Below are 18,144 nucleotides of genomic sequence, written 5' to 3'. Positions count from 1 at the left end.
AATTTCATGATGTTTTATTACATGCTCCACCCGAAGTTAGTGAGCGTTAACGTTTTTTGGGAACAATAACAGGCTGCCTGGATGAACTGCAGAATCTTTTTGTTTGTTTGTTTTGTTTTGTTTTGTTTTGTTTTGTTTTGTTTTGTTTTGTTTTGTTTTGTTTTGTTTTGTTTTTTGTTTTTTGTTTTGTTTTGTCTTGATGCAAATTGGGAAGGATGGCTCACAGAAAAAGTGACTCCAAACCTTCTTTTCAAGTGTCATTCTACTTCCCTTTCATTAGTGTGTGTCTCTTGACTGTTTGGTACCCTTAATATAAAGGCAATAGCTTCTTTGTTCACAGATATTGGTTCATACAGCTCTTCTTATGAAAATGCTTTTGTAGTGCTGAACTGGTTAGACACTGCTTCAAGGTAGTCTGAGCTTTACATTAATTCTTGGGAGTTACAAATGTGTGACGAAGGCAAAAATATTGTCAGGAAAAATCAAGAGTATGGCCAATTTTTAGAAAAAAAAAAGACCTGCATTGAGAAGGATGATGCACTATAAATATTAAGAGTGGATTGCTATTCATCATGAAATGCTGAAATCAATCCTTTTTCATTAGGTGAGAGGGTGGGTCAGATCCAATGGGCTACTAATGGCTGGGCGACACATCGTCTTTTTTAGGATAGTCACCGGAGAGATTCTGATTTCATGGTAAAGGAGATATAAACCTAATCCTATAGCACCAAGAACGAGTTAAAGAACAACATATTTCTGTGTGTTTGTAGCTGTGACTGAATATGCAAATATGTTTCAGTGCTTGTGGGTTTGTGGGAGCATTATCTATGTTTGTTCATGTAAAATATATTTATACATTCCTGTGTGTCTCCTCTATCCTCTCACATTGATTATTAACCCCTGAACTATACTTGCAGACAGCAACAGTGAAGTTCAGACTGGGTTTGAGTTATACATTTCTTTCACTGCAACACAATATTTGATCCCTGTAAATAAAAAATAGCGATAGGCTAATATTGTTTTTACATTCAGATCAACCTGTATTCACAGGTTTAAATAATCCATTTGTGTTTGAATGAGACCATGTCAATAAATAAAGGATGAAAATATAAAATACCCCAATTTAGAAACTTCAATTATGATATGAGCCAGAATTCAACATATGTCAACACAGATATGATTTCTTTAAAGAAATTATACTGAGATTGCTTCCCCATAGACTGAGATGACCTCAGGTGCATGCCATAAAACCTCTCCCCTGTTAACAATGCCTTCTGCATTGTATACAAAGAGCAAGGTTTCTAAAACAGCTTTATCAGCTGGCTGGAACTTCATCTGACTCACTCAACTCACCGGGAGCTGAGGATTGCAACTGAAATTAAAACCAAAAAACCCAAACAGAAACAGAAAAATAAAACAGCTATGAGGTTTTGGAGGAGGGTGAAACCCTGCGACCTCACCCTTGGATCTGCAGCTTGGCAGTGGACCAGTTCAGCTTACTCTGATCACCATCGTCAAAAGGACTCGACACGAACTTTTAAAAAACATCAGGACGTCAGTCCTAAAAACACATTCACATATCACATACACTTATCTTGGTTGTCTCCCCCACCTCCTCCTTTGTGATTCTCTCATTTGATACTGAAATATTGAACAGATATTTGGACATTTCTTTTTTCTATTCATCGTGACCCTCTCAATTCCCTTCTATCTCTGTCTTCATCCTTTCCTTCTTTCCTCTTCTTTTTCCTTTTAGCCCACCTTTTGTGGGTTGGTGGCGCGCACGCCCTGCTCGTAAGTGATCCGCTGGCTGATCAGATACTGCGCTGCTTGTGTAGCGGCTGGAGACCCTGTTATGGTAACTTTACGGTTCCGAGTACCAGGAATGAACTCTCCCTTTTTGGAGATCTGGATGCGGGCTCCTGTTAGCTCCTGGTACTCTACCAGCGTTTTCCCTCCTTTCCCCAAAATGGCACCAACCAGATTCTCGGGCACAGCAATCTCAACCACGTCCTTGGCCCCATCTGCCAGCTTCTCTGTTGCCAGTAGGGAGGAGGCCATCAGTGGGGATGAAGCATTTAGGTAACCATTGGAAGCCCCTGTAGCAGCTGCTAGAGAACCCAGGGAGAACCCCCCTAGGCCTGTAGCAGGGTGGCCAGCACTGCTGGAGGCATCACTGGCATAGGAGGCCAGTAGGTTAGCTGCAGCAGCAGCAGCCGGGTTAGCACTCGCAGCTACTGCAGCAAGGACCCCAGAAGCAGCTGCAGGGTTGAGCCCCAGGCCCAAGGTGTTAGTGTTGTAGCCATAGCTGGCCAGTGTGTTGAGGGCTGAGGTGATGGCCAGCAGATCATTGCCAGAGAAGCTGGACATAGCGGCAGGGAAGGCGCCCATTCCCGTCAAGCCAGCCTGGCCCAGAAGGCTGGAGGCAGTGGCAGCAGCTGCAGCTGCATTAGGCAACACCTCGGCCGTATTAGCATAGGGGGAGCCAGTGGGGTTGGAGTTGGCCACTGGACCAGAGACATTGGAATAGCTGATGTTGAGGCAGCTGCTGCTCTGAGGATCCTCCTGGATCTTCTGTACTATGATTTCCACAGCCTTACGGTTCTGTTCAGGCTCCCCACTGATGGTTACCACTCGCTCCTGCAGGTTGATGCCCTCTGGCTTCTGGGAGAGCTGCACCCAAGCGCCTGACTGCTCCATCACTGCCTTCACTGTGGCTCCACCTTTGCCAATGATCAACCCAGCTGTGCTATTGGGCACGATCAGTTTGGCCTGTTGAGAAATAGAAAGATTGAAGGAGCAATAAAAGGTAAAAAGGGAGAGATTTAACAGCATAAATGGCTGACAGACAGAGGGATATCTCTCACTGAGTCAGAGTACTACACCAGGCCCCACTTTACTCAGCAATTTGTTAATCCCAGGGGTTTAGGCTGCAGCTGCCACACGGCTCTATCTAGCTATGAAAGACTGTAGGTAAAAATAACCACATACCCTCACATTTTCCTGACCCTACCAGACTGTGGGTCACGGCCCAAGAACAAGTAAGACTGACGACTAATAAACGAGGTGTCCTGGAAGTGAACTGTTCCTTCCACATACAGACCACACACCCTCATGACCCTATTGATAGTACAGTATCTCACCTGTTTGACGCGGTCAGGGTTGACGGTGGTCTGTGGCTGCAGTATGCTAACTGGTTCAGGTTTCTGGGCACTCTGGGGCATCTCGCGGACCTTCTCTGCAATGAAGTTGTGGACACCATTGAGGGCTTCAACTGTACCCTGTATCAGACAGACGCGTTCTGTTGTTCCTGTGATGAGAGAGGAGGAAGAGGACAAACAAAAGTGACTAGTTACCATAATGTGCTCTGAGTGGGTATATGGCGTGCAGTTTTGAGGGATTTGCGAGGGGCTGGACAAAAATCTACATTTGCATTAAGATGTCTTAGCAATGAAAAATGTTCTTTGACATTTCACAAAGAGACCAAATTACCAAGCTATTCCTCACTTCCTCCATTTACACAATCAAGAGAGGAACAGCTGAAAGAAAGAACCGTGCTTGGTTAGCAAGCCACGGGGGGAGAAGGATTCCTTTTCAATGATGTAACTCTTTCAGTGCTGTAACACTGAGCCTGTCCTTGCCTTGCAGCTCTAATCAACTAAATACACACTTGTTCCTCCTCTCTGCTTCTTTCTACACCCACATTGACGACCCAACTGGCATTCCGTTGCCATGGTAAAGGGGCTGAGCCGTGGAAACAGGTGATGCAACAGCGAGTCCTTTATACTTGCTTGCACAATTTTAAAACACCCTCCCTTTTGTATTAACCTTTCTGCCTTGCACTCTTGAACATTTTACTGTTTGACTGAAGTGAAAATGAAATGTCTCCCAGTTTTCTTAGATGACTTAGGAAACGGCATAAATCTGACTTAGTAAAATATTTTAGTGAGGCTAAAGTGGCACATTCTCCTCACTGATAGAGTGAAATGTGTAAATGGGAAAGACCAGCTGATGAGGTGATCTTATGTCTGAGAAGCACTGCTCTACTTCATCATTGCCATTTCCATTTCTAATTCAACTGAATCTCAAATTACAAGATTGGGTGGCACACATCTGTCCTCCTGGCCATTTATCAGCACTCAGAAAGTGCCACAATGAATCCAGGGAAATTAGTCAAAGTCAGACCTGATTGGCTTTCTGCCATAGACATTTCTAATAATGGATTTAAGCAATCAATAGGTCAGTCCAAGCATGTCAGGAAAAAGCACTAGGAAACTCTCATTTGTCAAAATGGGGAAAAGGCAGCTAACTTGCAAATGACCTAATTTCCCTAGTTTCCTGTTTAGGTAGTTGATAACAGAAAAAACAAAAAGTCCTATGTTGTACATAATGCACACAGAAGATTAAATACAACTGTTACAGGTCCTGCTCGTTTGACCCTTTTTCTGACTGTTACCTAATTTTTACTAAAAATTATCAAAATAAACCAAAATACAAATCCTACTGAAAGACAAACAAGAACACTATAAAGGAAATCTCATGGCGCCTCGGACAGAAACAGTGGGCACAGCTTGGCATTATTGTGCTGCACCTGCCTGTGATTCTTGACATGACAAAGTGACAGACAGAAGCTTGTGTGTACAGACACTTGACCTGTTGTAGACCTTTATGTCAGCACATGAGTTCATCATAAAATATTATTTGTAACATTTCAAGTTATAAAAGATACAATTCATTATATTAATCACATGCTCAAAGCTTTCAAGGCATTGGCTGCAGTGAACATTTTTAAAAATATCCAAAATGCAGGTCTATTTGAAATTAAATTAATCAGACAAGATAAACAGTGTTAGTTCCTATCAAGCCTATTTCCTGTTTTTTCCCATGGTTTCTATAAATGGTGAATATGCTGGAGGAAATGATGAAAGGATATTAACGCGTGCGCGTGCGTGTGCATGTGCGTGTGCGTGTGTGTAAAATGGTCGTGTATATGCAGCCAGGATACAGGCACAAAATCTAAAATATGAGGAGGTTAGAACTAATGTGTGCAAAAACATAAAAACTGGGCCTTGCAGACTGTGATTTCACCTTAGTCTGACTTATTGGAATTTATGTAGACAAAGCAATCTCTTTGCTTGCCCTACCCCAATGCAACAAATAATTTGTTGCATTGGGGTATGAACTAGGTCATCTTGAGTGATGCAACACATCCTTAGGGGACATATTGCCTGGTGTAATCACTGCTTTTATTTCACTTTTCCAACATTCATGGCTGGGTGAGGAGGCCAATCTATTTTGCTTGGTTCAGCAACCTCTCTACTTAAAATATACACATCCAGGAAGGTCTTAAAGGAGTGGCGCTGCTGTTTCCAGACCACTCAATCAACTTTTGTCTCAGATGAGAAACCATAAAGAGGACACAAAACTAAATTTAAATATTATTTCTTATTCTCCACCTGTATCACTTCCTAAATTGCTTCCATCAGCCATTTGCTTTGTCTCTCTTTGAGGGTGACAATTTTCATAATAAAACCTTCTGGAGTTTGAATTGCAGTAAGAGTTAGCTTGTGCTGTGGTGGCAGGACGGGAGAGAAATCTGTCAGTGCCCCTGAGAGCACACATCTCAGCCCTCGGCGTTCCCCTGAGAGCAACGACTCTCGAGTCTTCTATCTTGATCCTGAAGTAAGAAAGTCTCAATACTTGTCATCACATCAGCAGATTTTAAAAGTAATTGTCACAATATAAATTGAGCTGAAATATTTTTGTTGGAATCCCAGAGCTGAATATATTCATCATGTCACGTTGTTGCCATATGGCATGCTTTTCTCAAATGTAAACACTAAAATGTGGGGATCTTTTGAAGCATACCATTTATATCCAGTAAATCAGAAATAGTCTCCTTGACAACTTTGACATTACATCACACCCTGACCAGAAGTTCCAAACAATTCCAATCTTTGAAAAAGACAGTAAATACATGATGCAAATCATACACGTTTTCTGGCATTTAATACACAAAAATAAGCCATTAAATTACAGACTGGTTTGCTTCATGTAACTGATCCTAATAATCTGTAAGACAGACGAGTAATGCTTAGATTCAGATTCAGAAAGCCTTTATTAGTCCCCCGGAGGGAAAATTTCATTTCAGTTACATCCCGTCCAAGAAACATGAAAAGAACAATGACACATAACATGGGGAGTACAGGAACAGGAGAACTGTGGGTCTGCACAATCCAGCGATCAGCGCCCCGTTTACTTAGATAAGAAAAAGGAGAACAAGAGGGAGGAAGAGGCAAAAAAAAGCAAATCCCAAACTACCGGTAAATTGTAAATGTAGGCAGACAAAGGATACTGCGGGACCTTTTGGAATAAAAGCATCATTTAGGACTACAATACTGTCAGATCTGAGGTCTGTGTCACGTCAAAATACACAAGAGATTTTACTCTTAGAAGGAACACTGCCACAAAGGCTACGACTTTGATCAGAACTTTAAAGACTGCAATTGTTGGATGTTACACATCATCTTTATATATACATACATACATACATACATACATACGTGTGTGTGTGTGTGTGTGTGTGTGTGTGTGTGTGTGTGTGTGTGTGTGTGTGTGTATGTGCATATATATGTGTATATATATATATACATACACACACACACACACACACACACACACACACACACACACACACACACACACACACATACATAGTTGAAAAAGTGGAAACTTGCTGCAGTTTGTTAGTCTGCATGTTTTTGAAGGAGACCTTATACTCCATGACATAGTGGTGTTTCCAGTATGAAATCACACATTGTGATTAATATTTTATGATCAAATAATGGAAAACATATACAAGTGTTTCTATGACATCACAACAGCCTCATCTGTTCGTGTTGAACAAAGTAACTCAATACATGTACTTGGCAGGGGGCCAGCAGCACATAGCAAAGGGTTTGAAGTTTTGTTTCAATCGTGAACTCCCACGGCTCTCTCTGCAGCTGCTTAAATATGCAGATGTGTGTAAGTAGGTGTGAGTAGGTGCGTGCGTGCGTGCGTGCGTGCGTGCGTGCGTGCGTGCGTGCATGTGTGTGTGCTGAATGCACAGTATGAGTGGCTGAATGCATAGCGTGTTATGGGGACTTGAGTAATCCATGCTACAGTTCAAGTGAGTTCAAACCAAATAATAAAAACAAAAACAGTTAGTGCCAATGTATTAGGAGGCAAACATGCAAAGACAATTTTCAGAGAAGTATGATGTCATCATATCTGGCCTGAATTCTCCCAACTACCAGGAACCAAAGCTGAAAGAAACAGTGCGTGGGGAGGAGGAAAGAGGAAACTTGGCGTGTGTTGGAGCAGCTTGTGTACAGCTGGGAGAGGGGTCATGTCCATAGAGAGAGAATGAAACAGGCTATTTCTGGCCCGGCCCCCTGTCCCTTCGCTCACATACAATCATGCATCATCCACACCCTTCACTATCTGTGATCATTCATCTCAGTCCACCATAGCAGGGCAGCAGGGCCCAGTTCCACAGTTCCCATCAGGACCTCTGAATTCATGGTCTCATGTCTTACACTGACAAATGGGAGATGTGAGGTGGGTGGGAGTCTTAGACTGAGCTATCACAGAGGATTGCAGAAGAAAATGGCTGCATCGGTTATTGTCCCTTGATTTCTCTAGTGTGCTATCATGCTGTAGTTGGAGTGTGCTCAGGATGCCACAGCATGAGAGATGAGGGCATGAACTGTGTGTTATGGCATAAGCATGCAATATTAGCCCAAATCACAACTGATTCAACAATGAAAGAAGGCAAACCACATGCAGCTGATAAGTTTGACATGCAGAAATGCTTGCCACCACAGTTCAGGAAAGGGTTTTATATAAAAAGCATTTACATGTTGCTGTTACAAACTTCACCAGGTAGCCCATACTCATTATAACTAGTTTTTTAAAAGTTTAGCCTCTACTGACTTCTCAGAAAATGGCACTCTTAGCTATTGTGGAGTGTACAGTAGCAGTCGCTTCATTTTACTTGTGTGGGCCACAACAACCATCCAATCAAATTCTTGCCAGCACCCTCTCCCTGAACTCCTCTTCTCACTCATCACGATAATGAGTAGGGGGATGGGCAGAGCAGGTGGTGGCCTATGAACACATCAACAATCCAAAGAGAGAAATGAAGATACATATCACTCCTTTCATTTGTTCCTATTCCAATGAAGCAGCCTTAATTTATTCCCTTAAACATAGCTGGCCCTTGTGTGTACAGAATTTTAAGCCTTCTGAGCACACGTCCTTTCATCATTGCAAACAGGAACACGGTGCGAGAAAAAGTACAGTCAGTTCTCCCCAGTCAGGCCACTATATCACATGCAACTCCCAACAGAACAGGTCAAACTCAAACCATGTTGTGTGTTATTCTGGAGTGTAATATTTTGTGCTCTACATAATATAGACTCTTTTTCAGATGAAATTGCAGTGGTCACAGGACACCTTTAATAAAGAAGGTAGATGGAAAATTGAGTTCTGGGGAACAATCTTTCTCTGTCTTTGCTACTTCATAGTGGTAGTTGCTTTAGGCAATCACAAGACTGACTGTCCAGCCCAGCCTCCTGCCAAAGCATGTAATAGGCCTGCTGATCCACTAGAGGATAGTGTCAGTGTGAAAGTTTGCCCCGCCTACACACGATAAAAACACGCGTATATGAAGGCACAGTACCAGGAAACCAGGATTCTGTTCCTCTTTGAATCCAATAGTCAGTGATTATTTTAAGGAAGTAGTTATTTTAAGCAAAGCCACGATATTATCGTAAACATAACCAAGTAGTTTTGGTGCCTAAAGCAAACCAAAATAGAACCGTCAACTAAAATGTTTCTCAGCAAGCTTTATTTTGAAAGTGTAACTCGTCGTTGCACATTTATTATTGATAACTTGCCCATGGAATGAGAAAGAGTTTTCATGCCTAGGTAACACAAAACTGTGACACAGACAAGGTGGACTGGTGCAGACTGGTGGGTGTATTACACCCTTTGGCATGATACTGGGTACATCTGTAGCATTTCTCACATGCATACAGTATTTTGTGCTACTCATATTTCATTGGTCAGATGCACTGCTCCCAATTTGCTAAAGAACTCAGAAATAATATGCTCTAAATATATATATATATATACAGTAAAAAGCACACTACTACGCAGGGGTTATTTGTTTGCAGCAGTAATCTCAGAAAACATCTGGACCTAATAAGCAGCGAGACATTCAGCACCTGTTTATTTTCAGCAGGTTAAACCCTCCTCTGAGACATGAAGGACAAACAACCAGACTCCTCTACGACTCAGGCATTTGTATTTGGAGGTTCAGCTTTGACCTCCATATGATAAGGGTCACCGAGTTGCACAAGCGTCCTTCTCCTGTTGCCATTTTTGAGTAAGAGTATCCAGCACAATTAAAACCTTCTATGTACGCTATGCATTATCTGCATCACAGAATTTGTGCTCATATTTGCAAGGCGGTTAAAACGGCAGACTCAAGCAATTTTTCCAGACAAGTGAGACAATTCTCGCAATGCATGGACACAAAACCATAAATACTCTTAAAAAAAAAACAACAAAAAAAAACTGCACCCTGCTAGCTAAAGCATCTTAACTGAAGCTGAAATTGCCTGCAGACTTGAATGCTGCATCTGAGATCTTTAACATCTACATGCATGTTTAGTCCCTCAAGGACATAAGGATAAAAATCAAGTGTTTACGATTGGTGTGTGATTAAAATGGACAGCAATTACTCATAGGAAGCCAAACAAAGAGGATATCAAATGATCTCTTGCACCAAAGCATCATTCCTTCAGCTGGGTAATGAGTCAGACAACTCCTCATATATGTAAGCCTTTATGCTCATCGATTTTAATTACTGAGTGTCCATTCTTACCTGGGTAGAAGTCTTTGGATTTGGACAGCTTAATGGTGGCACCCGTCTCTTTCTGCAGTTGTACGATGGTCTGGCCGCCCTTGCCAATTATAGAGCCGGCTGCATAGCTGGGGATCAGCACCTTCAGGAAGTACTCACCCTCCTCTGGGGGAGAGACACACAAAGTGGGATAAGTTCACATCTCATAAAAAAGCTCTGCACATCATCATATACACCACTGGTACCCAATCCCCAATACTCTGAACAAGCAAACTTTGCAATGGGAATACAAAGCTGTGACATATAGGGGGAAATAGGGGGAAAGGCAATCACGTAATCTTGTGTCTGTACTCCTCTGATGGAGGTAAGGTATTTTTTGCCATTTGAGCTCTTGTAGTTTTGAATGCATTCACATTTTATCAGATTGGTGACATGCTCTGTGTCCTGTCCCAGATTTCTTGTAGAGTAACTGATGACCTCCTTTCCACTTTGCAGAGGTCTAATTTTAACTGTTTTCAAGGAGTTTTAGCCACCTCTGACTAAATGCAAAGCCAGGTCCAGTGTTACTAATCACTTTTCACATATGAAGAAAAAGAATGTTGAACTAGCAGTTCAGTCTGAATGCAAAACGCAGCCTTTATTTTCTGAGAAAGAAAGTTACACACAGAGGTACACACAGAGGACTAAATGCAAACACACAAAATCATTATCAATGCAGTTCATGAATGCCACTACAGAGTGATCCTTCTTAATTAACAGACGTGAGAGGAACATATGGGAACCAATCCCACAGATTTGTTCAAAGGCTATACTGCCAAGATGGTCTAAATCTCCTCCATTTTGGAAGGGGCTTCTGTGGCTTACAGTGGCTTGTAGCAGTCAGTTATTGACTGCATGTCAGTTTGAAGAATTTGCAGCAAAACATGTTTCTCCTCTTCAATTGTGAAAATTCTTTTTCCTACAATGGTAATTAAGAATTAATCAGCATCAAGGTGTCTGTCCAAGAAAACCTTGATCACATCGAGTGTGCTAATCTACTAAAAAGCAATCAACCACATACTGAGCGTGGACCCGAAGATAATTACAGAATCTGCCAACAACAGATCAAAAGTATCACACTGTAGTGATGTGGCGTGGCTGTGATTCCCCACTGAATTCCAACTATTATATCGATGACATCATGGTAAACACTTGACACAGGTGCATTCTTCGCTCTGATACAAATAATCCCTTCTGCATGCTGATCTCGATACAATGACGTCATGTTCATATCTTTTCAGCTGCCTCAAGGGTGACGTCACTCGAGCGGGCAGAGATGTAAAAAGGCACTGACCATCTTTGTAGAACGATCTGATACCTATGTATGTATGATGCAGTATGATGACGTTCGATAGCGGATGCCAAAGCTACAGGGTTCATCACCATGTCACCATGAATCCTATGTTTTGTGGAGGGTATCGAATGTGGGGGCTTGACTGGCATGTTGGTGAGGAAAGATGGATGGATAGAGGTGGACCACCCTGCACTAAGACCAACCTGTTGCCTCAGTAATGCTCTCATTAGACTCAAATGTGAATGAACATGGCACTGTGACATTAAGGAATTTCACAGCCTAGATGTTAGCTACTCTCTTATTGCATTAATATGCCCCTCATGTTCCATTCAGACACAGGCTTGTTTTTGTGCCCATAACCAATAGCTCTGACAAATATACAGACAATGACACCAACATCGAAAGCTAGTAAATATGTCAGGTGCTGGTCAATCTGTCATTTTTCTGAGAACACCCTAAAAAAGGAACAGGAGATAAAGCTTTACACAGACAACACATAACGAGCTGAGTTCATCTCTGGCCATTGTCTGATCTGGAGATTTTCATGATATATTGCAGTCAGCTCTCTGTTTTTCTCACAACGAATAACAATAAAATGACCTTGGTGGAAAAATAAAGATCATGCATGTCTGACACAGTCACCTTAAAGCTGTTGAGCCTTCACTCTTCTCACAAGATATCTGATATCGTAGCTACAGAAAGAATTTCAACTGAATGATGCTGACTGCAAACATCCAAAGACCTGTTGTTGATAGGCAAGCCAAAACCCACTGCGTAACTTTCTGCTCATCTTCAACCAGAGTAAACCCAGCAGGGGAGGAAGCCACTAAGATTCCCTCCATCGCCCTCACGGCCACGTTTGCTGTCATTAGTCAATAATTAATTCTGTCCTAGCGTCTGAGATCACAGTAACAGGTTTTAATGGCATCATGTGGTAGAGTAAACATGGCAATCTGTTGCTGCAATCCGCCAGGGAACGGGAGCAGTGGGGCACATTGGGAAGCTGAGCCAGTGGGGTGTTAGTTCAAACCCCTGCTTCCAATACTGGGAGGAAGGATGGCTTGGAGGAGAGACACAGACGCTGAGCCAAATGTGTTTAGTTAAGTCACTCAAGGGGGGTGGGTCAGGAGGAAATGCCTTGTGACCGTCCTCCCTCCTTCTCACTACCCATCCAAGTACCCATTCTGCATTTCAATGGACTAACCTGCTGCTGACAGGCAGCAAGGACGATGGAACAAAACTGTGTAATAATAGCCAAATGAGATTTAGGTGTATGAAATTGCATGTAGTCTAGCATGATGGATAAATTCAACAAGTCAGACAAAAAGAGTTTAAGGCTTACCCATTCTGAGATCTGCTGCTTCTCAAGTCCTCTGTCAGATCGCCATCAATGCCAGGGCACAATCTCTAAAGGGGATCTTAACATTAGCCTAGGCATAGGTGCAATGGTAGTGTTGAGGAATGCAGCCAGTCGACTTTTTCACGAGGTGTAATTCATCAGTGGGTGCAGAAAAAGAGATTTCACCGCAGCATCCGAGCCATGCCTGCAGCTGACCAGAGCCTCAATTGTCTGAGAAAATGCTAATGCAGGCTCTCAGTGTTTTCAGTGAAAGACGGCACGCATTGTTCAAGCCTGCATCGGTTTGAAGGGGGGGGTCTTCCCTGCCGCATCACCCTTTTCACTGCTCTCATCCATATTCATCGAGTGGCCTGTCCGTCTGCAGCAGCACGCAGGACTGACACCTCGCTCGGCCAATGGGTAGCGTCCTCCCTCCAACACGTCATGTCCCCACCCCCAATGCTGGTCCCAAAAAATTGAATTTTCTCCCCTACTCCGCCTCTTTTGACGCAGCACTATAAAGTATGGCAGCCCATTCACTCACTTTTTTTTAGTGCAAAGTGACAAAGGTGAAGTGGCTGGAGGAGCGGGCTTCAGTGTTGAATGGGGAAGCATGTAGAGTGACCTTCAACAGTGGCTGAAGAGGCGTATGGATAACATAAGCAGATGATGAGGGAGGCGAAGGAGGAGTGATCTGAGACAGCGTGCCTTACGCCACCCACCCTCCTTTCCTCATTTCCCCCACCCCCAATCCCTTAGACGGCCATGTTTGAGAGGGCGGAGGGGCTCATCAACCATTGCAAATGGCAGTGCCGCAGAATGGTGGAGGGGGGTGATGAAGCCAATCACTACGCCTATAAATCTTACACTGAGCGGTATCTTAGGTGACTTAATGTGTGTAAAAACTGCAACGTGCTTGTGGGTAAGTGTCTGTGTGTGGACATGGATGGTCCAGCTTCACTTAATAGTGCTTTCTAGGGAACCTGTTAAAAAGGAACTTTTTTCCTGGCTGCTGATTAGTTTCATCCACAAATCAAACCCTGACATTGTGGCCCATCTGGTTTTGGAACGTATCTTTCCAGAAAATTCTACCAGTCTCATTCACTGAGAAATGCTCTAGTATATAGACACAGCCTCCCTGTAGACTCCACTCCCTCTCCCAGTCTATCTATCTCCCCTTTTCTCTCCGCTTTGCTCTGTCTTCATTTCTATCGCTCTCTCTCGTTCTCTCTTTCACTGCCACCTGGCAAATTCACACTCCGCTCACGTCACATCGCTCTGCAAGGGCACCTGTGTCCTTCCCACCAAAAAAAAAAAAATACAGCTCACATTCCTGTGCCAACCTTTCCATTAGTAACATTACGAGATCATACCTAATCCCTCAGTCACACAACCTTTTGGGGGCACATGCTTGCCAGCAACATGGGCTCAGAGAATGAGTAATTAGAAAGAGAAATGAATGAAAGATGTTCATTTTGAGGAGAGAAGGGCAATACTGATAAAAGAGGAGTAATTTTCCTCATTCTGTGTCCACAGCTATTAATGCATGAGGGGCTCAGCTTTGAAAGAGCACAGGCTTTCTTCTCTTTGTTGTAACTGCCAGTCATGTTAATGATCAGTTCGGCAGAAATAACGTGATCAATATCAGACATAGTCAAGGGGTTGGTGATTACAGGGATGGCTGAGGATTATCAGGCTGTCTACCCCTACAGCCAGATGGACTGTGAAGTAGCAATGTTACACATAATGCATGCAGATAACATGAAATGGGAGGTGATGCTAAAACATATTACATGAAGCACAGAGTGACAAGATATTTATAAAAGATCTGTTTGTGTAGTAGTCATTACAAGTGGTGTAAAAGTGCATTTCATGTGAACATATAAGTGGAGCTTCTGTTCCTGAATGCAGCCTGTGATAGTGTGCTCCAAATCAGCCTCAAAGATGTACTTTTTTGTTTTCAAATTGGATACTTACCAAAACGACCAGCGGGTTAGCTGCCATTTCACCTCTGTAAATCTAATTTTGGCGTGCTGTTGCATTTGCTATCACCTTAGAGACAATCAAAGCTAACTTGTAACATGTTTAATTAATTTTAGATTAAAATGTAATTAGTACATTTACAGTGATTTTGGAGGGAATTTCTTTTAGTACCAGTGGTTCTTAAGTCAGTTTAGCCCAAGTTAGCATGGGCTTAGTATGTATAGCCTTTACAGCACTGAGATTTTACAGAGAAGGCAGCAGTTTCATTTACTTTTCAATATTCAGCATTAAAGTACACAAACTAAATGTCACTCTTGAGCGCGCGAGCACACACACCCACACACACGCAAAATGCTTGCAAAGGGGATTGTGTATCTAGATTCTAGAAGTATTGTGAGTCTGTGACATGCAATAAAAGAACATGGAGTCAGGCTGGTAAAGTGGTGTGTAATACTGTTATAGACCATAGATGCATTATGTATTTTTATTAATTAATTTTTATACAATGTAGAGATACATTTCATGTTGTCTTGTCATTCATATTACCTGGTTCCTAAATGAAAGGATTATGGTGAAGTCTCTGTGCTATAGCTGAATGATGAAAACTCTCCAAAAAGCAGGAACACCATGTGACGTCTGTTATACAGTGATTTTCAGGGTGCTAATGCATATGAGGGCTGGATCTGCACTAAAATACTGTCTGTCCTTATGTGCCTTGCTGAAATTCCATTTCTGAGGTGCAGTGGGGTGCAGTAAAGACACACTCATACTGTTAGAAACAGCATATAATGCTGCTACCATCGAATGGCAGGGTGTCTGGGATATGGAGACGACAAAGCAAATTTTAGCAACATATGGTGAAGAAACTGCCTGTTCTCCACGGACGTCTCATTAACATTAAGTTCTTGAAAAAGTGGCAAGTCCCTGTGAGCTGCAGACCATAACAATCACAAGATGAAATAAGATGTACAGTAGTTGGCATAATGAATCAGCTGTCATCCTCACTGCAGCACTCCGACATCTTCCTGATGAATAATAAAGCATAGCTCTTGTTGATTCTATATTGGCCACCACTATTTTCCTTCCAGAAAACAGAAATAACGATCAGTTTGCTAAAAATTATGCTGCAGTGTTTCTGTAGTTTCTTCCCCACATCTCAATAGTCTCACTACTCCCAGATTTTCTGTAATGTGCTTGTAACATACAACTTGTTAAATACAGTCCATTTACCATTTATTATCCTTCAGTTTAAATGTGAAAGTTTAGACTTTCATGCAGGGATAGAAGGAGCCAACCACTTTTCCCCAAAAACATCTAGACCACTCAACTCTGGTTGTTTATCATTTGCATTTTAGTATTTCAGAATTGAAATTTGTCCACTAAACAGTGTTTTAACTGTTCAAACAGTATAAAAGCTGATATGGAAAACATCAAGACAGACAAAAATACCAAACAGATGCTGAGATTTGACTCACTCTGCAAACTAAAAATAACTCAACTTTGATAGGAATCTAGCCCAGGTAATGTGTGAGCACTCTACTAGTTATAGAAGGTTGTATGATTTTCACCAGCTGGCTGTCCTGCTTAGCTCACCTCAACATATCTACATAAAAACTTAGAAAGTATTCCATTAAAATGTCGTAGGAAACTAAATCCACAAACTTCATCTTATATCACACCAGATCTGTTATTTCTTATCCATTTGTCAGTGTTCACAAATCAACACTGAACTGTCCAGGATCAAAGTGTACTTCCATTTCAGGTTGAACAGCCACCACCCACCTTGCCTTCAGGGTTATTAGACCATTAAAGTATTATAAAGCTATTGGATACTGTTTCAGAGGGAGACATATTTGTACTGTACAAGGGGTGAGTCGTTCCCAAACAGTAGGGTCCAGGAATCACTAAAGCCCCAGCAAGATGTTTTACTTTAATATTGATTGGCAGGATGAAAGCACTGTAAGAATCATGTTCTCTCTGTCTACCCATGTTCTCTTTCAACATAGGCCTCCTTATATTGTTACTAAAGAAAAATGATCATTTATCCTTTGCCTGTGCACAAGGAAGCATTGGGGAATCCCTGTCTCAGACAACACCCACAACACCACAGATACACATTGATAAACAGGGGGTTATTGTGAATACTTCTCCTTCGGAATATTAAAGCAACCCTGTACACACTGACAATCACTTCTCCACTGACTGGCAGACTTCATAGAATATCTACAGATGTGGAGCAGAGAGGCTACTGGGTTGAAATTAAAACCTGACCTGAGCTGAGGAGGCCACTGAGTCAGGCTGCCTGCTCTCCCTGCTGGGATGTGCAGGTTATGGAGTTACAGCTTTGGCACCATAAACACAGTCTGTGTTTCAAAGTGTCAAATGCACAGGTGCTGCAGGTTTTTGAGCATTATGCAGTCCAAACCTGCTTTTGTACCGCATGTAGTTTCTTTGAATGCAGTGTGGTGATACTGAAGGCAGCGTTTGGTGGCTAAGCTTCCAAAGGCGCACGTTACGGCTTCTACAACAACAGATTTGACTTCATGTGGAGGTGAAACGGTGGATGAGCCGCTTCTTCATGTGTATCTCTCTTACCTCCGATGTTGGTGCGCTTGGTACAGCCGGCTTCCTCCGCCGGAGTTTCCAGCGGTCGTTTGCGGGAGTCCGGGTTATCAGGCTCCATGAGGGGCGGTTGTAGGCTGTGGAGGTTAGGATTTGAGTATATCCCGTTATGGTCCACGGCTGCTCCGCCACCACCAGCCATCATCATCTTTTTCCCCGGACGCTGTAGATAAATTTGCGCTACTTCCCCTCTGTCTGTCTGTCTGTCTGTCTGTCTGTCTGTCTGTCTCTCTTACACACACACACACACACACACACACACACACACACACACACACACACACACACACACACTGTGTCCTCACTGCCACATAGCCTGATAACGCGCGCCGCGATATGAATGACAAGTTTCGGGGGCTCGAAACGGCCTCAAAGGGATCACAATGTCAGACAACACCGGGATCAGTGTCTCCTCTTACCGCTGCCCTGCCACTCGTCCTCCCCTACTGAGCTAAATATAAAAATCCCATTGAGTGAAATGCGCTCATTTAACGCGCCCACCGTCGCTCCAAAAGCATGCACCTAATTGTTGACGCGCAAAACAACCCCACGCCTGAAAATATAGCTGCACCATAGTCCGAGAGCCGCTCAGCCATTAAAATAAGTGCAACAGCTTCGGAGAAGCAAGGCGCTGGAACGCAGCTTTCTTAAGTCATCTTCACGTCTTGTTCCTCTGTTAAGTCCTCGGTGTGATAAGTGCAGCTGTTATTGTTGCCGTTGTAGTGCAAGAGGAGAGAAATAGAGTTTGAGAGCCTAGAGAGGACTACAGTGCCACTGACCGGCCGAAAGACGAGGCCAGATCCACCTGATGTGAAGCCGCTCTCTCCAGTGAAACCACAGCTTTTATCTGTATGAAAACAGTTGGAACGATTTGACCACCTAAATGTTTCTTACATTGCTTTTCTAATTTGGCTTTTCTTTTACTTCTTCTGAACCTCAAAGTAGAACACATCA

General features: G+C 42.8%; 1 protein-coding gene across 2 annotated transcripts; it reads right to left on the bottom strand.

Annotated features, from left to right (window-relative positions):
- Window positions 1-17,924, bottom strand: nova1 (NOVA alternative splicing regulator 1). 2 transcript variants are annotated; one of them, XM_070982845.1, is made up of 4 exons: window positions 12,589-12,984; window positions 9,935-10,078; window positions 3,144-3,310; window positions 1-2,772 (listed from the first exon to the last, which is right to left on the bottom strand). In XM_070982845.1, the coding sequence occupies exons 1-4, from the start codon at window positions 12,590-12,592 to the stop codon at window positions 1,753-1,755; spliced, it is 1,335 nt and encodes a 444-aa protein (XP_070838946.1). In that variant the 5' UTR covers window positions 12,593-12,984; the 3' UTR covers window positions 1-1,752. The 2 variants fall into 2 exon arrangements, with proteins under 2 accessions (XP_070838946.1, XP_070838945.1); XM_070982844.1 differs by lacking the exon at window positions 12,589-12,984 and adding an exon at window positions 17,164-17,924 and having other exon boundaries at window positions 194-2,772.
- Between the last annotated feature and the right edge of the window lie 220 nt (window positions 17,925-18,144).

The sequence above is a fragment of the Chaetodon trifascialis genome, chromosome 16 (genome assembly GCF_039877785.1).
Source record: "Chaetodon trifascialis isolate fChaTrf1 chromosome 16, fChaTrf1.hap1, whole genome shotgun sequence".
NCBI lineage: Eukaryota > Metazoa > Chordata > Actinopteri > Chaetodontiformes > Chaetodontidae > Chaetodon > Chaetodon trifascialis.
The sequence above is the reverse complement of the archived record's forward strand: the minus strand, read 5'-3'. Positions and strand labels throughout refer to the sequence as shown.

Coding starts and splice junctions, on each gene's coding strand:
- nova1 (XM_070982844.1), bottom strand. CDS start 17,338: ATGATGATGGCTGGTGGTGGCGGAGCAGCCGTGGACCATAACGGGATA. Junction 10,079..17,163: donor CAAGCGCACCAACATCGGAG/GTAAGAGAGATA, acceptor TCTCTCCCCCAG/AGGAGGGTGAGTACTTCCTG. Junction 2,773..3,143: donor ACCCTGACCGCGTCAAACAG/GTGAGATACTGT, acceptor ATTTCTCAACAG/GCCAAACTGATCGTGCCCAA.